The sequence below is a fragment of the Bradysia coprophila genome (genome assembly GCF_014529535.1).
Source record: "Bradysia coprophila strain Holo2 chromosome X unlocalized genomic scaffold, BU_Bcop_v1 contig_416, whole genome shotgun sequence".
Lineage (NCBI taxonomy): Eukaryota > Metazoa > Arthropoda > Insecta > Diptera > Sciaridae > Bradysia > Bradysia coprophila.
In genome coordinates, this window is record NW_023503334.1 from 350832 (window position 1) to 375083 (window position 24252).

Here is a 24252-nt window from a genome sequence, read left to right on the forward strand (position 1 = left end):
GGCAATTTCATTATGATTCGGTCGGATGATAAAAACCAATTTGATATAAATACGATAATGAGAACGTTGACTTTGATATTGTGCTTATCGTTTCATCGAAAGTTTTGCGATTCATACATAAATATACTAATAAGCGAAACTTCTAAAAGGGATTCTGTCTGCTACAGCATTACCACCACCACCAATTTCCTTTCAATTAATCTGTTTCGAAACGAAATCGTTGAAATTGGACGGCTCACCTTTGAAGTTTCCTCGAAACGCTGTTATAAAACCTCTATGTGTTCCTGGAAATTGTAATTGTCAAATTGGATCTTGACGTTGTCGACAATCTGACCCATTTTCATAAATAACGACTATATGTCGACGACGCTTTTTCCCCATTTGGTTTCATAGTAAAAATCCGAATAAAGACGATTTTTTCGTAAAAACATTGTTATACGGCAATCCATATACTATTCCGTTGATTTTACTTTATCATCTGTGGGATGATTGCTGAGATTCCATTTTGAGACAATATTTTTAATTCCACTGCTGCAAAAGACCGTCAACATGTTTTTTTTAGTTCTCGAATGTTCAAACAAAAGGGGTAAAAGATTTGAAATTAATACAGAAAAATACTTCAATGACTTAGATCAAGTAATAGAAGTAATAGATTCGATTGTAAAACGTCTCATATGCTTTCCGACTGAGAAAGGTTAACAATAGTCTATTGTCCAAATATGAAAAAACAGCCAAATTGGTAGCATGAATTATTTCAATCAGGTTGACAATTTATCTTTATACTTCATATGATTACCATTTATACTATGAACATAGACAAATGAATCAGTTCTGAAAGTCTCATCAGCAATTAAAAAAAAACCAATCAAGTGGCATGGTTTTCGTGAACATGCACGTACATTCCACTGAATGTACCGATATGTACCAAAATCCAAAATGTAGTTTGAAGTAGCACATCTACGTTATATCGTTTCGATATTTATGCCTAACTGGAATTCAAGTATAAAATATGCCCTGGATAGCTACCAACAAAATAATTTGAATAATTAATTTTCGGCTGAGAACGTTTGCACAGACAAAAATCCTGGATAATTTGTAAGTCTTCCACTTTAATAGTGATACTCCAGTTGTGTAGTGTCTGCCGATATGATAAACATATTAAGGCCAGTTCATGGTCGCATATATCGCAAAAATCTATGCGAGTATGAACTTAACCAAATATTAAATACTAAACATAAAGTTCGTCTGTTCGTGAAGAAATTTTAATAGTTGAAGTATTGTTTAATATAAAATGTGTCAGGAAATGTAATCCATTGCTGACCCGATTCCAGGCAAAATGCTAGTTAGGGAACAATAAGAGCTGACGATTTCAATCTAATTCTTTTAATTTATTCCACATGCGAGACATACCGCATAAAAACGACATTACAGCATGGTAGGAGTTGGTGTATGTACCACATTTGGTGTAAATAGCATGAAATGGATTGAAATTGTCTATTTATTGCGAATTTTGGTGCAATTAGATGGAATCTTAAAAACATTCAGATCGTATCACAAAATAGAAAATAATTTCCGGTCGAAACAAGATTCTTTTCCACCACACGTAATCAACAAAAAGACATAAACAGAAATTTTCCTCTGTGTCTGCTTTCGACTTTAACATAACGATCGTCTAACCCAGTCGTAACCATAAAGAATGTCGTTCATGAAGCTCTTAAAATTAGAGAAAACCACCAATCACTTTACTGTTACAAAGTTTGAGTGACCTTATCATTAAAACTACCTTCTTCTTACTCCATCCGAATGACTAGTTTTTCGCCTGCCATTGCTATCGAGGACTTTTATAAACAGTTCCGTTTGTTTTTGATTTCGCAAATAAGAGGATCGTGGTAGACAGTGTAATTAAGTTGAAAAGCCAAAATAAAGCCAAAATAAATCCACTTCACTGTAAAGGTAAAGTTAATTAAAATCATTGATAGCGTTTATGAGTAATAACAAGTTTAACTCAATATTCGTTTTAAATTTGAAACAAAGATGCATTCGAATAGCGGTCACAATGGTACGAAGTAGAGTGACCCTTTCATTAAATAGAAATAGAGTTCTTGTTTTAATGACAAGTGGAACAGTGAACGCATGCGAAGAAGGTAATAAGGGTGGAAAGGCTGCATTCTTGGCGTGTGGACTGTCGGTTTGACTCTTAACCGCATAAATAGCAAATTTTACACAAAAAATGTACTATCTTCTTTGGCTCTCGAGCTATATAATACTTCTTACCTAAAACTATGCATGTTCAGGTTCACTTATGCGAACGAATTGTCGTTAGTTACCCTAACCTGAACATTTGAAGGCAACTAGCGAGACCCGTACTCTAGGTAGATACAGTGGGAGGGTGATGTCATGCATAAGCGAATTAGTTTCACAGCATCACTAAAGTTTGCGACATAGAAAATTGGGCGTTTTGTTTTGGAATAGGCACGGTATTATTTAATAAAAGATGTCATTAGCATCGAACTGATATGCTCATCCACTTCCCTGAATGACATTACATCACCACTATATCTACCTCGCCCATACAATGGTATTACAAAATGGCACACTTGTCCTACACTCATTGAAATGATGTTTTCACCTATTTGGTAAGTTTGTAAGAAAAACAAAGCCTGATGCAGTCAGACAGGTACATTACGCCACACATTCTCGACTATATTATCTTTTCTCAGCCGTACAACATAGTATGTATGTGATTTTCGCTGCAATGTTCATCTAAAGACGAATATAGCATGCGAGCTGTAATACCTGCTTGGCACTTGGTATGGAAATATTCACCAAAAGCAAGAGATTATAAAAATTTTCAAGAAAAACGCGTCTTTTCGAACTGTTCAGGGAAAGATCTGTGTGGACAGATAACCAACAGGCGACTGTAAACGAGACGTAGTAAAAAAAAAATCTCGCTTTCAAGTAATTGACTAACAAGTATAGAAAAGGACATCAATAGGTAGTCCTTACTCTGGGGTGTCAATCCCTTAGGGTAAAATCACCGGAACAAAGTTGTGATACCCAGTACAACGTACTGGTTTAATAATATTGTAAAAACGTGTTCCGTTGAAAGTGTCGTAAATTCAAGATATAAAGGCGACAGTATCTAACGTAGTAGTAGGGGCAATTTGAATTTCATTTTTTATTCTTCGTTCAAACAAAAAAAAAATATTAAAACAAAATCTATTATCTAGGTTTAGAAGACCACAGTTGCCGAATCACTCAACCATACAAAAATTATTATTATTTGAGTGAACTCAGTGTTGTATTCGTTCGAAGTTACATCCCAGATACAAACTGTAACAAACTGTAATAGCACAAATCCTGTAGCGTAGAAAATGTTTGGTTTTATTGTTGTTACGAATTCAAAATTTTCAGTAAGTTAAGTAAACTTATACGGTTTGGTAAAGTTTAGTGTAAAACATTCGGAAAACTAAAAGCTTGTGGCATGGAAGAAGAAACAATCAACTGGAAAGGCATAATTTTCGTAATATTAATTTTCTTGGGATTTTTATACATTTTGGGTAAACAACATTGGAAACATTTCACAGAATTATTATTCGTTTATGGTAATTATATTTTGTGCAGGTATACTGAAAGCATTACTCGGATGTTGTTTTGTGCGAATCGGTGAATGGAAATATAATTTTCTTCAACCTGCTTACAGATACGAAAAGGCTTCTACGTGAGTATAATTTTGCCGTTCCACCCCAATCATTTGTGCTCTACGTTTAACCATCAAATTTGAATATTGAATGACTGCAGTTGATTATGTTCAAATAATAAGTTCACCTGGAAAAGTGTACGATTCACCAAAAGTGATATGTATCTTGTTAAGTATGTTAAGGTCTATACATAATAGTTTGGTTAACAGCTTCGTTACTAATTTTGACAAAATGCTTTTCAATTGATGAACAAACATATTGTTCTAACAGTGTGAACATGAGTCGGTTTCTATGGTAAATTCAATGAACGACAGTAAGAAACTAAAATTACAATAAAAATTCCATTTTCATTTACCACTACGAAGAAATTATGGACTGGAAAATTGGAACTGGCTCTGAGTATAAAAATGAAAATTCTGTGAACTTCATGCACTAATGGGTTACGATTTAAGGAGATGTCAAGTGCACCGTGTTACATTTTATTTGCAATGGGATGTCGAAGTAAAAGATCTCTTCGTGTTTATTACAAATATTCTTGCGCATGATTCACTTTGTTCCGATAGACCGATTAAATGAAGGAAATTTTCAACTTTATATCTGTCGTACAGTAATACAAATGCAAATGTATGCTTAAAAATGTGCACCCAATCGGTCTTCGGTCTATGATAGTCGAAATCGGAAAGAGTTTCCCCAGGTGTGTCTTAAACACAATATTCGCAATCTTTTCGACTGTCGGTGGTTTAAAATTTATTTTTATTTTAATCGTGAAGTCAGCCAAAATTTTAACTGTCTTGTATAACGGCAACAGTTCGAATGGTAAAAAATGTACGTCATTCAAAGTGGTGTCATTTATAAAAGGCTCGTCAATAGTATTGACTCAATACTATCCCAAAGATTCATTTTCTTGCTTTCTAGTGTTAAATCTTATGCGAAGAGAAAAGTGACGCAATTAACGCACAGCAATCATCTGTTATCGATAACTACTTCACGATATGCATGTTATCCATCGTTATGTTCTTGTCATGCGATAAATCATGTGGAATAGAAATAATTGATATTTTCACATATTCGGGAATGTTAAATTAAAATGAGAATTGTCTTAGGGGATTCATGATAGCTACAACCGATATCGTGATTTCGGCTATTTGCTGTACGTGCTGAAATATTCCACTTTTCCAGTGCCATCGAAAAGAAGCTCAAAGTTTTCGAAAGCTCGCAAACAATGCGACGAACAACGGCATTTTATTTTGACACGGCAGAATCCACCATGCATGGAATAGATGTCTACGCAAATTTTCGTTATTCTAGTGCATTGTGATGAATACTCAGATCTTACTAAAAATTGGTCGGGCGTCGAGACATTAATTTCAACAAGATTTAATCTAACACTTGCAAAGAAATATATCGATTTTTCATTTTTTTATCACTCAATGATCCCTACCGGCAATCCACAATAGACAAAGACAAATTTTGAATTTCGTTTTTCATATTAGCTGCACACTTTCTTGCATTAAATCATAAAATTAAACTTCAAATCGTTTGCCACTTTATAAACGAAAAATTATTGCACTTTTGTGAATACTTATTGTTTGATCCGGTGACTTTCCGATTATGTCACTCGTGGCTTATAAATACGAATTCCCAGCTACGAATCGAAAGTTGCAAAAGCTCTTTGATGATTCTATCTAAAGATATTTTTACAACAGAGAATTTGTTTTCTTTGGTACTTGTCGCCTTTAAAGATCGCACACCAACGTTAATGTACACTGCATGGTTTAGAAGAGACTGTTGACACCAGACGAAACTGTTAGCCATCTGCTTCCAGAATAGGAGCACAATTAACGCGAAAAATCAAATTGAAATGCAAAGTTCTACTGATTTTTTAAAAATTGCTTCTCAACGATATGTAGACCATAACAATTTCTTATGAAGCGGTTTGAAAAATTGACTCTTATTCTCCCCATATAAATCATAAAAAATCTGAAATGGAATAAAAAAAATCGATCGATTTGAAACGGTTTCAACTTATGAAGCTGCCAACTTTTTTTTTCAACATAAATTTTCAATCGAAAACAATTACTTTTACCATTTCTGAATGGGGTTTTTCACAATATTTCTTTTCCTCAATCCGCCATCAGCGCACCGATAAAAAGAACAAATTGTGAAACTCGATGTCATTCCAATTAAAAGTCGCAATTTTTTTCCATTTCAATTTTTTGTCCTTTTTTGTGAATATTGCATCAATGTAGCGATGCTATATTAACAAATGAATGAAAGCAATATGAAAAATTGATATCGTCGATTTGTCTGGGGTTTCGTTAACAAAAGATTGAAAATGGATTTTTTTTCGAAAGAGCTGCAGTTACAAAAATTATTATGAATCAACTGGTATACTACGACAATGTCTTAATCGATTTCTTAAAAAGACGTAGAAGTTTTTTGTAAGGAATATTAGGAATGTAAACCAAACCTTACACACAACTGTTCCGTTGTCCCTGCAAATCCGTAAATTATTTATTGTCCCATACATTTCGTGCGTTCCAATTCCGATATTTACGTTTAATTTATGTATTTCCTCTGTATGACCTGCATCAAAACCAGCTTACAAATATTTTAAACAATGATTTATATCCATTTACCCTCCATTCAACTCTAGATTCAAACGATTTTTCATAAACTCGATTTTCTTTTTGGTATTCCCATGTGTTGCTTTATGCAAATGCTTTAACCCTAGCAATGATGACATAGAACAAACCGAATCAACGTGGACCCGTCGTGTGATTCAGAAAGAATTGAGTTCAGACGGTGAACAGGACGATGAATTGTCGAGATTATTGAAAATGGTAAGATATGGTGTGTCTTTTTCTTTATTTATAATGAATGTTCTCCGGACAAGTCTAGATTAATCTCGCGATGTTCTTTTTTCTAATTCACAGTGTTCACCAACTATGTTTGTAATTTTGTGCTCCTTAAATCGTACAATTGAACGAACATGGAAATAAAAGCTTTTAATGTGTCATTTCGATATCTAAATCGAAGACTTTTTTGCACTACTGTTGGGGAAATTTTAAAGATTTTTTCACACTATTGCGATAAAGTCTTTGCCAAACATTAAGTTCCGCTAAGTTTAGTGGCTTTGACTTTGACGATTTAGCTATCGAAGAACAAAAAACCTTCACGGAAAATTCGAGGATTTCGATAAAGGCTGTGGAACTTATAATATAGCTGCAAGACTTATAAAAATATAGCTACTGAACGCATATTCTAAAAATGTTGGTAATTTACGTGCAATATGAGTTACACAACTATATTATGGATCACACAGCTACATTATGCACCGACAACACATGTTATAGCTAGGATTTGCATATTGTGGCTGTGTACTCTATATCATAGCTGTGTAACGCATATTTGACGTATGAAAAATATAGCTGTGGGCTGCATATCAGAAAATGTATGGGACCATGCATTCAAGTCATCCGTGCTGATGCTCAATTGACATTAATGTTAATGGATAAAGAAAAATCGCACCAAAAACTGTTCTAAAACAGCTTAGCTGATTATAATGAGGTTTCATCATCAGGTTAATGGTAACGCCTCTTCAATAGTCAAAATCCGTAGAAACACAGACGAATGAAAATATCAGAAATTTCACTACATTAGAAACGAATTAATTAATTAGCCAAGTATTGCTCCTAAAAATCAAAATCGTCATTTCACAGATAATAATTGAATTGGCGATTCTTCACACAGTTTCAATTCACTTTCTTTCAGAACCTAAAGCCATTCTCCAAGTGACAACTGACAACTCACCAAACTAAAAATGCTAAATATAAAAACTACAGACTTGAATTAGGCTGTGTGCCGCATAATATAGCTGTAGAATTTATATTGTGGTAGCAACGCTTCGAAATAAGAACGTGTTAAAGCACAAGCAAAGTTAGCACAGCAGCAGCATAGGTGACGGTCGGATTCTCGGGTTAAGCATCAATCGGCGCGGTTAGTACTTAGATGGGTGACCGCAAAATTCATGAAAGTTTAGAAGAAAAAATTTTTATTTCTCGTGATAGATTTGAAATGCGGCTCACAGCTATACTATAAGTTGCACAGCTATTTTAACTACAGTCTTCGCAATATGCATTTCACAGCTATATGCCAAAAAATGGGGGTGCTAAGTCCACTTATAGATTTCACACGCATATTGGGATTTTCCGTATATATATAAGATAGTGCATCTGTCATTTCGCTGTCGTTTATCACAAAACTTTCCATTTTAAACTTTCTAACATCGACAATAAATGATTGAAGGAAAATGAAAAGCTGAAATCATCCGCTCGGGCTGGTGTTGGAACATCTGAATACAATTCCGACAGCATTTTTGATTCATATAATGCTGAAGAGGAGGAAAGGGACACTTGTTTCGTTTTGGCTGCGCTGACTGAAAGTAAGGAAACATTGAAGATGTTGGTAGGGAACATCACACATTTTGATTGGTTTTCTTTGCTTGAACTATTTCCCAAATTCCATGAACATTACAGAAAAGTCAGAACAGCGAATCCGATGACACGTCAAATGATAGTCCGACGCATAAGCATGCCGATCAAATAGTTAAGTCGTTGCTGAAATCGAGACTTGTTTATAGAATCCTTCAGAAGCCCATGGGAAACATAGATGTCGCTGCATCGCAAACGTACTCGGTTAGGGGATTCTTCGTGTCCATCAATGGTAAACAATATCGCTTTTTGACACAAACTCCGTTTAAACAGTACTGGGGCATCGATGCACAGGTTATCATTAAATTGATAGTTTCAATTAAAAATTTCTAAAAATGTAAAAAATTTCAGACACAAAATTTAGTAGCCATCAATCCACCTCAAGATTTGAACCACGCGGAGTTTAACAGAACGTATAAAAATAAACTGGATGTTGTTCAAGCCAATGACCTTATGGTCGAGCCCTCGAAAGATGCACCTTGTTTGACCGTTTCAGTTCAAAGTCTTAGTAATGATTGATTCAGTACGTTCACTGCTTGTGTGTTCCGTTCGGTTATGCCAGCTTTACATTTTATTGTAATTTTTATTTATTTAAATAGAAATTTTAATCGTGTAACTCTAAAGTTAACTCTAGAATGTCGTCTAGAAAGAAAGAAAAGCGTTCCTGAGCTAACTGATCGTGTATAAAAAGGACTTCCACACGGATTTTATTTTTTGACCCTCCTTTTCCACTTTCCTGTGTTTATCACATGCTTTTTTTATCGCTTAAAATTCAAAACTGACAGAAATTTTAAAACTTCATTTAAAACGAAAAGTTTTAAGAGTTCACTACCATGGCATTGTAGGAACATGACACAAGTTCATTGTAAAGGAAGGACGATAATGAGTGGACGTGAACCCTTAGTCAACCCCTCCAACTTCGATTTCTTTTCATGGATGACCCCTAAACTTTTATCCCACTCCTGCTGCTTGAGTCCTTCGTCTTACAAATAAAATGTTATACGTATGTAATGGTATACGTCACACTTGAGTGAATGTATCAACTTCAAATGAAATTATTAGAAACATTTAATAACTTCTCAAACCTCGATCCCTGATTAAATTTTTGTCGTTTACTTGAAATGACGTTATAACATCACGTCAATAAATTCCTATCGTTCAATTTAAAAACAAGAAAAAGTGTGTCTCAAGCAACTCATTATTATGAGGACCAACATCCAAACAATACAAACAAAACGTAAAATCCTAGATTACCGAACCAACGACGAAAAAAATAAAATTACATTCGATACTAACAAACCTATAAAAGCCACTTAGTATGAAGAGCCATACTATACAATACTTTTTCCCTATTTTAGACATATAAAACAAAAGGTTCGTTCGCTCTTATCGTAACGAAAAATAATTTAATCGTTTAAGAAAGCTATATAATTTCAGTTAAATGTGGTTTTCGGAGGATTTATTATTTTGATTAATTTATATTTTGTAATTGTAACGAAAAGAACCATCAGATTAGCTCTGCTCTCTGAATGCCTACGTAGCCATACCTCACGTATAAATTTTTCGTAAAACAAAAGCTTTTTGAATTAGCTATAAAAATTCTACAATGAGACCAGTCAAGTCTTTGTACTATCCAGACAATCTAATAAAGGGACAGAGAAACAGTACCACGATATACCTTGATAGATATCTCTATATACGTAACGCTACCAGTAAAAGACATACATTTCCGAATAGCATAAAGAGAAACACAATTACAACAAACACTTACACATACCAGTTCAGACAGAATCCAGTAAAATTATGCTGCACCCTAAACACAATCAAACAAGATGAGCTACAGCGTCGAAGCATCCCTTTTTCGGTAAAAAAAAGCTTTTACTAGCTTTCACCAATCTACAACCGTTGAGTGGATCCATTCAGTATGTTGTTGCGTTGCAAAGTGTCCGGTTTCATGTTGCTTTTCTAAATAGATTTTTCATTGAGTTTAGAAAAATTGCATAAATTCTTTGCCGGTGACACCCCCATGGTAAACTAAAATTTTGTGTTCGAATTAATTTTTTCCACATTTTATTTTGGTCTTCAGTTGACTTAGTTTTTTTTTATTGTTCAACAATGTTGTGTTGAAAAAAAGTTTGTCAACGAAAAGAGCAATGGTCCCGTCACAACATGCTTTCCTATCACGCGAAAGCTTTATTTAAACAAAAAAAAAACATTTTGATTTGAAAAAAAAGAAAAATTTGAAATCAATAAAAGCAGCATCGGTAAACAGAGTATAATTGGATTCGTTTGAAACCAAATAAGAGGAAAACATTCCAAATTGTTTTGTGAGGTGTAAATATAGTGCGAAATTATGTGACTTGAGAGAGGCCCACTGTGTGTGATACGTTCAGCGTAAAAGGCACATAAGGCAAATACACACAGTGAGTTGAGATCGATATGGAGGAGTTGAGAATCTCTTAAAAGCCACATAAATATGTGGCAGATGTTGCGAATTGTGTTTTGCTTGGAGTTTATATGTTGTCTAGAACTGTGAAATTGTAATTAAAGTTTTGCCTGTACTCCACTAAAGTCGGATTAACATTAAAAAAAATTTCATTTATTATTATTATTATTTATATACCAGTCACCAAGAGTGTATCACTTAAGTAGACAACAAAATACACACAGATAAATCTGCAACAAAACAGAAATTTTATCCTGGTGATTCACGGACGAAACAACTGTTTTAGCTGAACATTAGAGAATAAACGTTGGTTTATATATCTTCACACTTTGGATTTTAATCCTAATTGATAAATTGGTTCTACTTATGAGAATGAGATTTTTCTGTTCATTTCTGAAACATTTCATAACGATTAAGTTACGGGTTAGATAAATATTGTAGATTGTACCATTAATTTTCTCATGACTGAATTCTATGCCACCTTCGAAATTGCATCATTTTTTCCCCAATAAAATAGCTGAGATTGATTTTTTTCCTATCCTTAAGATATTTTTCTTACATCGATTTAGGAGATAATGGAATAAAAGAAAATTGAATTTCTTCGGCGAAGAGACAATGGAAGAATTCTTTTTTGTTTAGCAGTTTAAAAATTGTGATCGGCAGAAATTTATTTATTTTCCATTTTGATTTTTGATTGATGACGGAGAAACCTTGTTTATTATTTCAGATTTTCAGAATTTCAAATTAACCCTTGACAACGGTTATGCTTTCGGGAAGTTGTACGAAATGTTAATTTGATTTTTGAATAATTTTTGTCGGTTTTTTGTTCAAATCTATAACGAGTTCTAATAGATGGGTACACAGTTTTCAAATTATTATCCATAACTAATGATTATCCATAACCATTTTATGAGACAGGGCCGATTGTAAAATGTCATACTTTTGTAAATAAATTGCTGGTTTCGTTCCATACATATTTCAACATCAACAAAAATATTAATCCCGCATAGGTTGCACGACTTCGTCGTCTAAGGTCTATAAATCTTCTTCGCGTTTTCACAGTGCCTTGATTGATAGCTTTACAAATATTAAATCTGTTACCTAAGCGATGGAAGTTTAAGTTCTTTATCGTCTGATGCATTAAACTCGACGAAACATAAACAACAAACACAGTTGCAAAATGATTTATTAACAGCTTTGTCGTTAAAATACAAATTACATAAATGTTAGGGGGAGGGGGAGTAAAATTTATCGTCACAATATTGTGATCATATTGTTATTTTATTGGCTGTTTTTATGGTTTAGTATTTTATGTCCTTACCATTTTCCTCCGGTTTTAATCTGATATACAGCGAACACCAACTACTTCACGTATACGCTAAACAAGAACCATTTTACAGAACTCCAGTTAGATATTTACCTTAAACTCTTTTCCAATTTACAAACAAAATAAATAAAAAAATTACGTCCTCCGCGTCTACACAAATTGAAACAAAAAACGCATCAGCCGAAATCAACATAGGTTGCCCACAGTCCGTATTGTGGTGTTCCCACGATGGGGAGCCATCAACTCCAAAGCAACCGAAAACACCAATATGGCCACCGGAACTGCCTTTGGAATCGCAATGGGCGGATGGTGTCACGGAAGGATATTGGGATCAAGGCGGTCCATGGGTATGTTTCTTTTCTTTTTTGTTGTTAAATAACATTAAAATGTCGCTGTGCCGGAATTGTTAATGTCTCAATTGTTTTATGTGATACAAACCTTAGAATATCTCAAAATTATTGTCTTGTGACGGACTACAGATTTAGAATAATGAGATTGGACAATTTCAATCCAATTTATATTCAATTTATTCCACATGCTATATCCATGTTGTTATACATGTACTCATAACGTCCGCATCGAAATTATGGTAACGCATGTGGAATGAATAGAGAGAATTGAATTGAAAAGCTTTACTGTACGCATAACGCCCGAAAATATCTCAATTCCTTATCGACTAACGAGTTGTAACTTTCAATCAAATGAATTAATTCATTTTTGTAGAGGCTCATATATGCACTTAAAATTAAGCTTAGGCTTAATATGGCGTTTGTAATACTTGAAATTTCGTGTAAGAATAAGGTATTCAAATTCTTTTTTCCCTGACAGATGACCGAAATTAAGATATGTAAAGTCGGTTGTAAGAGTTTGGGACTTATGCTCGACCATATTTTCGATACTTCCGTAACCCAAAAACAATTATTGAAACAGGAAACTAGGTGGTAGCGATAACAACAAGGGAAAATATTTGTAGAAAAAAGGTTTACTGGATATATTTAGCATTCATTGGCGGTCTGATTGATGAATAGAATAGCTCGAGTCAATTGGAACCGATTCCTATGACTTTGTCTTAATTCCAAAGTGAATACAGGGAACATTTCGGATTCGAAATAGTCCAGCATCAATTTATCTATTACAGGGTATCAGACAGAGGGTCAGTTCTAAAGCGGAAGTTTAACATTTAATGTTATAGAGTTTTACACGAGGGAAAAAGCTTCTATGACAATAGTTTCGGCTTTTCACTGACTACGATCTAGATTGAAATTATGGTATTAAGCATTAAGAACATACAGCATTAGGCATATGTTTTGCATGTCCACTGTAAGTTGGCTGTGAGCCACCCATTAAAACTAATCACAGTGTTAATGTTGCACTGGCTTTACTTACTTCCGTAGTAGGTTTATGGGCTAAAATTGTAGTGATCTTAACTGGTTTTAACAGAATTGTGGCTATTCATATGCGAATTCAACATCTAGAATAGGATATGATAATCGGAAATGTGAATAATTGTGACAGAAAATTACGGGTAGATGCTTTTCCATTAGAAACCAACAGTTTTACAAGTACTTTCTTCCGTTGTGTTTCGATTTTAGATTCTATAAAGTTTACGAAAGTTTTTAAATACAAATTACAGAAGGGATTGCATTCTATTTTCCACAAAGATTGTAAACGTGGACTTTAAAGCTCACCAGACAAATCTTTAAAAATACGACAAAATTTTATAACAGAAATTGAGTATGATGTGACGGTGTTTTTTTTTATTCTGAAGGAATACTGGCTGTAATGGGTCTTCCTTAGCTTTTAAGCGCAGCTAAAGTAATTTTTAATTTAAATTCTACTTAGAACTTTGAAATAAGAAAATTTATGTAAATGCGCGACAAATATGGCTAGCATGGCAGCTATGTAAACTCAGTGAAAATACTGTTTTTGTTTTGCCGAAACCTTCGGATAAATTTACCCATCATGTGACTATAGATCTCTATATTTACTCTTCGTGACGTGGTATACATTTTTCTGCATTATCTAATTAAAATCGAAGATTCAATTTCGTGTTTCATTTTTGCGTTTACGACTTTAATGCCATTTTTCCATTAAATAGTCGTTCGATATGCGAAATTTAGACAACAACGTTTTTGATTTTGATTTTTATTGAATTTATAGCTCTATCCACCGAAAGCCTCATCGTTTCACAGTGAGGGTGAACTGTCGGGATCTTATGTATCAATTGAATGTCCATCACCACCCGCTCCTCCTGTTTGTATAACAGACATAAGACGCGATCCTCAGGTAAACAACGGGAAAAGAAACGGCAAGCTGTTAAATTTAAATTAAATTCTTTTTTCTAGGCAAAATTGAGTAGATTTTTAAAAGCTTTTTACACTGACCTAGCGCTTAAAGAATCCATTATACCAGAATGGGCACCACCCACTGCTCCTGGTTCATTGTGCTCAGCACGCTTAGAACCAGAACTTCGGTTTCATCCCCAATCTCATGGCATAAACAATTGTGTCTCGATAGAACAATTGCTTACTTCAGTTCAGGTATGCGTGTGCAGTTCATTAAGCAGAAAACATTGAAGTCACTAATTTCTAACGATTAGACAAAAGATGGTGTGTATATGGAACCTCCTCGCAGAATTTTAATCGAATGTCCAAAGTGGGCGAATAGTAATGCATTAGCCCTGCGTATATTGTATGCTTGGGCGAAAGAACCGTTATGGCCACAACGGGATACACCAGTCGCTCTACCAATTTTCATCGCATTGCCAGAACTGAAGACTAGTTTCGCAAATTATTTCGAAAAGGTAAGATGCTTGCGTTTGTAGATGGAAATTTCACTATTCGGAATAGCACAATAGGATCCAGGATTGAAAACATTTTCTGTGTATTTTTCATTGAAGGACTTTCTCTACAAACGTCCAACGAATCCATTCTCAAATGGGCTTGGAGATTTTGCGACCGCCTGGAATTCAATGGCTTCGCTTGGTAGAAAACTACTTTTCGTCCTAGATGGCTTCGAAAGTTTATTTAATACTACGAATGGAAAACGAAAACCTTTTTCTCAAGATACCGTCGATTTACTGAACGGAAAACTATTTCCCGAATCTCGTGTTATAATTATCAGTGTGGCTGACAGTCATCAGCTAACTGATCTGCTTCCATTGTTCCAACGACACATAACATACGAAGGATTGACGTGGGGTCGCTCCGCATCACTTCTTGGAGGCGGCCAATGGGGTGGCGCATCAACGAGATTTTTGAACGTGGTACAGTCTTGCAAGTATTTGAGATGTATAGCTCGAACAACTTTAGGTTGTTTAGCATTAGCATCCATTTACGAGTCCAGTGATGGAGAATTGCCTACGGAAGAAATCGAGGTGATTGAAGCGGTTTTGAATTGCATAGCATGTGAATCGTCGCAATCGAATGTGGCTGAATTGGGACGCCTTGCATTGTTTTGTTTGAAAACTAAAAAATCTCTCATTAAATCGACTGATATCAGGCTCTATTGCTCTGATGTAAATGCTAAGATCTTAGGCTGTCTCGATCGTACCCCACTATACGGAAGGAGTTCGAAAAAGAAAGGCGAATATGTCTACAACACAATCTGTCCGGGAATAGCTGAACTACTAGCCGCAAACTATCTTGCCTCACTAGTAAATCGTCCAGGATTGCTGGCTGCTGAAATCACCGGATTGTCATTCGGCGACGAAGTTGAACCAGATATTATTAAAGTTTTGACCTATTCGATGGGACTATTGTCATCTCACGCACACATATTATTGTCTAAATTGACTCCATTGTGGTTGAGTCCTCAAACGGTTTTTTCACTGGCCTTAGCAGGTGGAGATTCAACAGCCAATAAAAATGCCTTATGTGATTTAATCGGTATATCAAAGACGCCACCAATATCGCCATTAGAATCGAATCCGATATGGGTGCAAATTCGTACCACTCCGACAGAAATGTTCGGCTGGGGCATGGCACTAAAGAGTTCCAACTGTGCTTTAAAAAATCTTGAATTGAACTATCAAATCGAAAAGCATTTGATGTTAGATTTTAACGATGGCATCGATGCGTTCCTGGATGCGTTGTCGCAAAATGAAAGCGTTTCAACGCTTAAGATTTCGTCGTTGTTGGAAAATGATGTTAAAGATGCTGATATATTAAGCATTGCAAACTGTATATCGAAAGCGTTGCTGAAGCCCCGATTGATGAATTTCGAATTGATATTGACCATGTTGGAAGAAGATCCACCGGTACTCAAATTACAATCGGTGGTCACCGCTATTTGTCGATCACTTTCAAAGAATGTTAAACTGGAATCGTTGTTACTGGATATGGGTCTGTGCACTTCGCAACTGGTACAGATCTGTTCCAAGTTGGAAAAATGCAATCATTTAACCAGATTGTCTTTACCACATTTGCGATGCGAACGTGGTGCTGTAAGTGCTCTGGCGACTTTATTGAGTAGAAGGCGATCATTGACCAACTTATCGTTGCCTTCGTGTTGGGGTGCACGTGATGAGCTTCCATCATCGAGCGGCGTAAGCATGGGTAATAATAGCTCATTTCCTGTTGATCACTTGACTAAATTGACCGTGATATGTATTCTCCAGGTTCTGGTAGTGGCAGTAGTACTGGAACGTCTGGTTTAATCAAGCAATCATCTCTAACTGGAGCTCCATCTCCTCGAAACTTTACAACCAATATATTCTCTTCACTTCCCAGAGGCGTTGCCATCCCTCCAACCAATTTAGGAAGATCAGCAACTCTACCACGTCAGCCACTTGATTGCCCTCCGAATAAACGTAGCTCTGATTCTGTGATATCGAAAACGTGGTATCCCACACCGGCTTGTGATGGATGTGCTCATAATTCAGGAACTTTTCATGATCTTTTTTTCATTATCAGAGAGCCATATTCTAAGCTCAATAGCATTGATTTGAGTAAGGCGCAACTGTCGCTAGAGGTAAATGAATACATTGAAATTGGAAAATTTTCTGTTCTGCTGATAATCGAAAGTGTCAATAAAATGTTTCCAGGATGCAATGTGTTTGGGCGAAACAATTCGAGTGTCAACTACATTGCATTCGTTGCGAATGGAAGGAGCTTCACGTTTAAGTGAAATTTTGCCAGGTAATTAAAGACGAATTTTGTTTGCAACTATAATCTTTCGCGCAAAATCTTTTTAGAAGCGATCTTACGTGTTTTATTGTTCACCGAATAGCACGTCAGTTCAATACTTTATTTAAGAAATTTCATTTCTTACGCGTCATTTAGACACCAATTACTAAGTTTTTCTAAGAAATGCCATGGAACCACTTCTTTCCACCTTCGGAAATGTAACAGTGATTCTCAATCCTTACTCCGACGTGGACTCCAAACCACATTTGTTTTCGGAAACTTTAAATAATTTGCTGCAACGTTTCGCAAACATTATAACATCCACCCTTGGCGGGATGATTTTTTTCCACTGGATCATTTTCATACAGGTTCAAAGTGTTGTATAGTACGTAAAATTAATTGATGCAGTAAAACACTCCTTTCATTACTAACTCGAAAAAGTTAAATTTATTTTTGAACAAAGTTGAGCCATATAACTCCTTCAAAATAAAAAAGTTTTTCTTTATAACACTTCACCACACGAATGCTGAATATTTGGACTTTAGAAACAAACGAAAGTTGAAATATGGAAAGGAAACCTTCATGAAAATAGAGTATCTTGTATTAAGGTAGTACTTCCCAGCTACTTCAATTCTCTGTATTATGTCAGTAATTGCACATGTATCCTTTTTGATGAAGTTTCATATTAGTATGTGCATCTGCAAAAGAAACGAACAGTCGGGATTCATTCCGAAAAAGTTATGGCTCAAATCATCAGTCCACCCTAAAATAGTCTTTTACATTAACGATAAAATGATGAAAAGTAGAATTTTTGTGAATTTTGTTGCTCCGAGGCGAAGTCGAGGTCAGTAACCACACTAAAACATGACTTTTTATTTAAAAGCATTTCTTTTCGAGAAGACGTTTTGCAGACTATTTCTTAGAGTGGAATGACGAGTCATAAGCATAACTTTTATTGCATGGAATAGAAAATTCATAAATACAAACGAAAATTATCTATACCAAAAGACTACATCGACGCAATAATGTTTTTAAAAAAAATTCCAGCTATTATCGGTGCCGGTGATTCAAGAAGTTTGCAGTTAATGTGTTTATCATCTCCAAGACTGTCGCTAGAGGATGGTGCAATTGAAATGATAGCCCGTTCACTGGCAAATTGCAAATCCCTTCGATTGCTAATTTTAGATGGATGGTCGTTTAGGATCGAGGTAGATTTTGTTGGTTGTTTTGATTGTACTTTAACCGAAAATCATATTACTAAACAAAACAGAGCGAAGCGACTATTGCGGCCGTTCGAATGTTTTTAAAAGTAACCTCGTTACGTGAAATCGGTTTGTCGAACTGTAGACTACATCTGCCTACCGTGGTGTCTGAAAATATATTCGCTAAAGCGTACGAATGTTCGTCGCTGGTCGTTCTTCGTTTAGCTGGAACACAGGTATTGGGTGAAACAAAAGCATCATAAGTGATAAAAATATAGCAAACACTTGGTTCTCCTACAGATTTCTCTAGCTGAACAAAACATTTTACGAGGACCTCAGCTAATACCGCACCTACGACGATTCGATTCGCTCCGTGAAATTGATTTATCAGCGCCGGCACGGTCAAGTGTGAGTGGAACTATGTCTTCAACGTTTATTTTAGATGACAAGAGCATTACGACATTTTTCCAATTTTTGAGCGCGCAATGCAGGTTTGTTCATTAGATTTAGCGATGTCCTTTCAAATACTTTGTAACCATGTCATTCTCCAGATTGCTGAACACGCTGAAAATCTGTAACTGGATTTTACATTTGGACGAGTCTGTACGCTCGCTGAAAACCGTCTCAAAATATCTTCGTAAATGTAGCATATGCCACGTGAAAATTGATGGCATCGTCGTGCTGGATCGCTCGAAAAAGACCAAAATTGAAAATCAATTTGTCCAAGTGCTCACTACTTCACTGAAAAAGCTTCGCTGGTTGGGCATTAGTTTGGCTGGTAAAAAAGATGAACAAATAACGGCTACCGGAAAGGCAATTTCTCATTTTAAAAGCTTTGAAATCGATGTAAGGTAAGTGAATCTTCTTGAGAACTTAAAGCTAAACCCTGACAATACCAGCAAGTTTTTGTATCTGTCTTCAGTACATTGGCAATGTAATTTCGTTAAACTGTGTAACTTGTGACCTGGGTTCGATCCCTGGGAATAGCACTCTCATATGGCTTTTCTTATAAACATGGATGATTAGTCTCTGCTGTCAGTAGCATCTAGCCTGACTCTAACAAAGTTCGCATAAAATAAGTGAAATTGAAATTTCTCGTTTGACACCCATCTTGAACTTCACATCAAAAGCTCTATGCTCAATTCGCAAGTTCGACATGTACATTTTAATAGTCTTCAAAAAATGAAAATACATTTTTTTTCTCTATAATCACGCGCATGTTGATGACTTAGGTGCCTAGTGATATCCTATTCATTCGGATATATCCTATCTGCTGTAACTATTTCGTTTTAATGAAGCAACATCAATCTCACTGCTTTTCTTTCTTTCTTGTGCATTGCAATTGCAGATTGACCGATTCAACAATTGATAGTGCACGTCTTTTGGCTCAAACAATTAATTTAGAGGGTAAGTTTGATCTTCGCGTCTCAACATTTGGTACGTCTAGTGGAATTTTAGTTCATTGCGAAAAGACCGGCTCCAAAGCTATGAGATCGTAAAATTGTTGTCTGTTTTGTATTTTTTAAAATGAGACACCAGAAAATAATTAGAGAATAAATTCAGAAATATTTTTATATTAATTATCTTTAGTACTTTTACACGATGGTAGGAAAATGATTATTAGAATAAATTAAATGCAGCTACAGTGGACGTTATACGCTTTACTCTACCAGAATAAATGAAAAGAAAAAAAACGAAACACACTCACACTGAAGCTCCAGAAAGGTAGATCAATTCATATTTCTATCATATGGTACCACATCTACCGCAGAGAAAATTTTACATCCAAACACCATACACTCTGTAAAGCACCAATTAAGTTAAACTATGAATTTCTTTGTCGAACTTTGAAAACTTTGTGCTTAATGCTGCAAGCTAATTGTATAAAATTTCCATTAACATTTTTGGTAAGCAATTTTGATTTTTACTGTTTCGTTGCTAAACTTATCTAAAACAACAATTTTGAATGTTAAAATTCATAAGGCATAGTTCGTCCATCGTAATTTATGCACCGTTCGTAAGGTAAACATTTTCGTAATAATAATTCCGTCGAAACAAAATGAAATATAGATTTCGTTACACGGGCTCTTCATTTACAAATTGTACACCTACATCTCATCTAGCTTAATAGTAGGTGGCAGGGTACATACCACGCAATAAGGAGAGCTTATCTTTGTAAGGTTCCATAAGACCTATAATTAGTGGACGTGTGTGATCAACATGATTGATATCAAAAAGGAAATTCGATGTAACCTTTAAATAACCAAACGTTCCGAACAGTGAATGTGGTCGTCGTGCCGTTCTGTTAAGTCGTCCTTGCAGTTATTTGTAGTCTTTCTGTTCTCTTTCTAAAGTCTGACAATTTTCGATTTTCAAACTGAGATCTACCCACCAAAATTGTAAGAACTTGTTACGGACTGCTATCATCTTCTATCGATAATGACTTCAGGAATAAACGACATCCGCTGACTATAATGTTGGGTTATAGCAAAACTCATGTTTAAAAAATGAAGTAAAAGATTTGAAATAAATCCATTGAAAATAGTTACATCAAATGAAGTAGTTGGTTAAATAGTAAAATTGAAAATATGTTCACGAACCCACAATATGTTCTGGCCAAACGGATAAAGTTATCAAAAGTTTGTTACTTCCACATTTTATATAACAGATTTGACATATCAACTGCATATTTACCGCAATAAAATTTCAAATCATTCGAAAATATTTTATTGCCACGACTGAATTTCGACGAGCCTAATATTAGGCCCACAAAAAAATTGAACAAATTCGAAATGCTCGCTCAACCATTTCACAATACATCTGTTCAATAAATTCAACAACAAAATTCTATTATAAATTTAAACGTGAATACCACCGGCCTGTTTAATCCTCAATGCTCAGGTAATTTCCTTCGAATACCTATCATTTTGATTGCACCACCCCCTAACATTTAGAACTTTTTGAGAGAGAAAATCACTAATAACAAATCCGTGCATGTAATCCACCCATTTGAAGCAATGAGTATGACTTGTAAAAGAAAATTAGCTGTATATAGTATAATCTCTACTACGTGTGTTGCAAACGGGAGCACATTTTACTTTGCAACATTTCTCGCTAACAAATCATAAACAGATGGCATTCTTTGTACATAGATTTTTGTTTTCTATAAATTGCTTTTTCGTCGGTGAAATAAAGCTCGACACTTCCCTTTTTGTATTTAATCCCGTCGAAAGCGGTATACGTAAATCCATTTTTTTTCGACAGTTCCATTTAATGGAAAAGAAGAAGAGCAAACAAGTTATATCGAAATATTGATTCTTGTTGTGGTTTTTACAGTTGTTAGCTGTTTGAGATTTTCGATAAATTTTGCAACTGAAAATAAATCCACCAAAATTTTACTTCTAAGTTCTCTCAAACTTTATCTATCAAACCGAATCAAAAAAGCCTTATCTGAAACGATGTTTTCAGAACAGAATATCAAATAACATTGTACTGAACACGTTGTATTTCACCTGAAATTTTTGTTTTATCTTGTTCTGTTCTACAGATAAGACAAAATAAAAACTTGTGTAGTAGTGTAGGTAGTCATCCAGAAACATTTTATTTCAACTTAATCTTTTCAGCCATTAAAAGTGAAATTGTAATACGCTATTTTGATAATGTTTGCGAATTTTATCGGTTCTACACCATTAGTGAGAATGTAATTGACTGAAAATTTTAATTAATTCTCATAACTGCAAACTCATGAGCCACTTCTCAAAGGCTCTGCAACTTCCAAAGCATTAAACTTACTCGAAATTTATTTTCGGCATTTTTTTGTTACTACGGGAATTATGGTACCTGTCGAGCTTTTATCGTAGCATATCTTTGGAGGGAGGTAACGCGAAACCTCTTCATCAGAAATGTCCTGGCACATAACGACATTTTTGAAAACATGCTACAAACATTTCAGGATCAACCGAATGTTTCCTAACAAAGAAGCCACATAAAAGTGCATTTTCGTCGGTTCGCTTAATAATTTACGTCTTAACTGAACTTCAGAAAGAAAAGGTCTTTTTGTGGTATCTTGTACGAAGAAAAATTGCATTCAACTTGACATGTTTAAGTTATGCCGTAATGTGCCAAGATAATCCTCTCTGCCAGATGAGAAATTTTACATTTTTCAATTTTATTTTTGCGTTGCTTCTTGAGAAAATACTGCGAAAAAAAATTGTTGTGCAACATCCCGTTATAATCAGGAAAAGTGTTTTTCTCCATTTTATACATATTACGCGATGCAATATCACTGTACATAACATAATTGTATGTTGCATGAGAGATTCATTTTTTTACGGATTTTATTTAAGAAGTCTCCTATAAATATACTTTATCATCGATAAGTAAGAAAGCGTGTGAAAATATCGCAACGATTAAATAGTCGGTAATGGTAATTGATTCTAAGAATTCGAGGCCAGTGACTTATAGCCCATTCGACGAAAGATATTATTCAAAGCAGAAACACAAAGACAACCCGAACCCACAATCGTACAGCCGCTGAAAGTTTTCCAAAAAGCCACCAAAATAGACCAAGGGTGGCTCTAAATTTATAAACACACAATCAAGGTCTCCGAGTCGGTTTTCTTTAAACATTATGTCCCTAAAAGTACGTACACCAACACAATCATGTGAATATTAGGCTTTTACAGACCGACTCGGAGGCGACTACGCAATTAACAAATGTCATACTCTATTTGTATCAAAAATGAGCATGTAGCATGTTATTGTATGAGCTGTTGAAAGCCTCTAAGAAATGATGTTGTCTTTTTGAATGGTAAATGGGTCGCATATTGATCTAAAATCGAGTTGATACTCAACCAACCACTTTTTTAAGTTTTGTTTATAAATTTCAGCGGTTGGTACTTCAGTCTCTCTTTTTGCAGTTAACCTTTTTAAAATTTTATCTGATATAGACAGTGCCAACCTTTGTATAGCGCGGTTTTATGTACAAAAATGTATGTTAAATCAAATGAAGTACAAGATTCTTTGTCAAACATTAGTCTCTACTTTAAACAAAAGAATTTACAGATTCAATAACTGTATCGTGATTCGTCTGCTGTTTCTAAAAAGTTAATTTTATTTATTTAAAAAAAAATTGTTAGGAAGATTTACCGCTACCAGTGGTGTGATTTTCTTTTCTTTTTTTGCTTAAAATGATGTTATTTGTCGATCAAAAATATGTTGTTAAGAATGCTTCGATCTATTTATCGTTCTACTGATCGTAGTGTAACTTTTAACAACAAAGAAACAAAAACGGTTTTTGAATAAAGAAAAAACTAGAAGAAATTGAATGAATCGTAAAACTTAAAAACTAAATTTTTATATAAGAAACGTAGGACACAATATTTCAAAGAGTTTCAAATTATCGACCCTATTGTGTGGATAATTTCATTTAATGTTTTTTACCCTGTTAACTTTAGAAAGACGAAAAGATTAACTTAAAACAAAGATAATTAACAACAATAAATTATACTTAAAAAAACCAATTGTTATTATACATATTCTTATCTATATAGGCGCTATGCTGAAAGTATCGATCTCTATGTAACGCACATCATTTAATTAAAAAAAAAACAACAACCCACTTAACTGTTAAAAACAACCAAATCTATTTAAAACTAAAGTTTAAAAAAATTGTAAAACATATCTTTATATAGAAGATATGACGTGCTAACTAATAAGCTTTTTTGTATTTAAAAGTAAAATAATAATAAAAATGATCGAAAACATAAAATAGTTTCAAATTTGACAGTCTTAACGTTAAATTTCAATCCAAATATGAGTAAAAGGATAAATTTATTTTTTATTAGAATTTTAGTTTTTATTTTCAGACCGTAAAATTAGTAAGAACTTTTTTATTAATTACAAAACAAAACCAAAAAAAGTAAAATATATTTAATAAATATATAAATAAAATGAAG

At 34.5% G+C, this 24252-nt stretch overlaps 2 protein-coding genes across 3 annotated transcripts; both read left to right on the plus strand.

The window, feature by feature from the left end:
• The first annotated feature begins 3186 nt into the window (after positions 1–3186).
• On the plus strand, positions 3187–8800 carry LOC119069971. 2 transcript variants are annotated; one of them, XM_037174212.1, is made up of 6 exons: positions 3187–3560; positions 3625–3721; positions 6358–6544; positions 8010–8168; positions 8240–8488; positions 8546–8800. In XM_037174212.1, exons 1-6 carry the CDS (start codon positions 3485–3487, stop codon positions 8711–8713), a joined length of 936 nt encoding a protein of 311 aa, XP_037030107.1. In that variant the 5' UTR covers positions 3187–3484; the 3' UTR covers positions 8714–8800. The 2 variants fall into 2 exon arrangements, with proteins under 2 accessions (XP_037030107.1, XP_037030109.1); XM_037174214.1 differs by having other exon boundaries at positions 6436–6544.
• A 3265-nt stretch (positions 8801–12065) lies between these two features.
• LOC119069954 lies at positions 12066–23898 on the plus strand (the record flags this gene model as incomplete). The annotated part of the gene is made up of 12 exons (XM_037174183.1): positions 12066–12314; positions 14128–14253; positions 14313–14507; positions 14567–14770; positions 14867–16523; positions 16586–16938; positions 17012–17105; positions 18141–18301; positions 18364–18531; positions 18596–18786; positions 18847–19146; positions 19644–23898. Coding segments are annotated over 12 exons (3849 nt in total), but the record flags the coding sequence as incomplete, so codon positions are not given.
• Between the last annotated feature and the right edge of the window lie 354 nt (positions 23899–24252).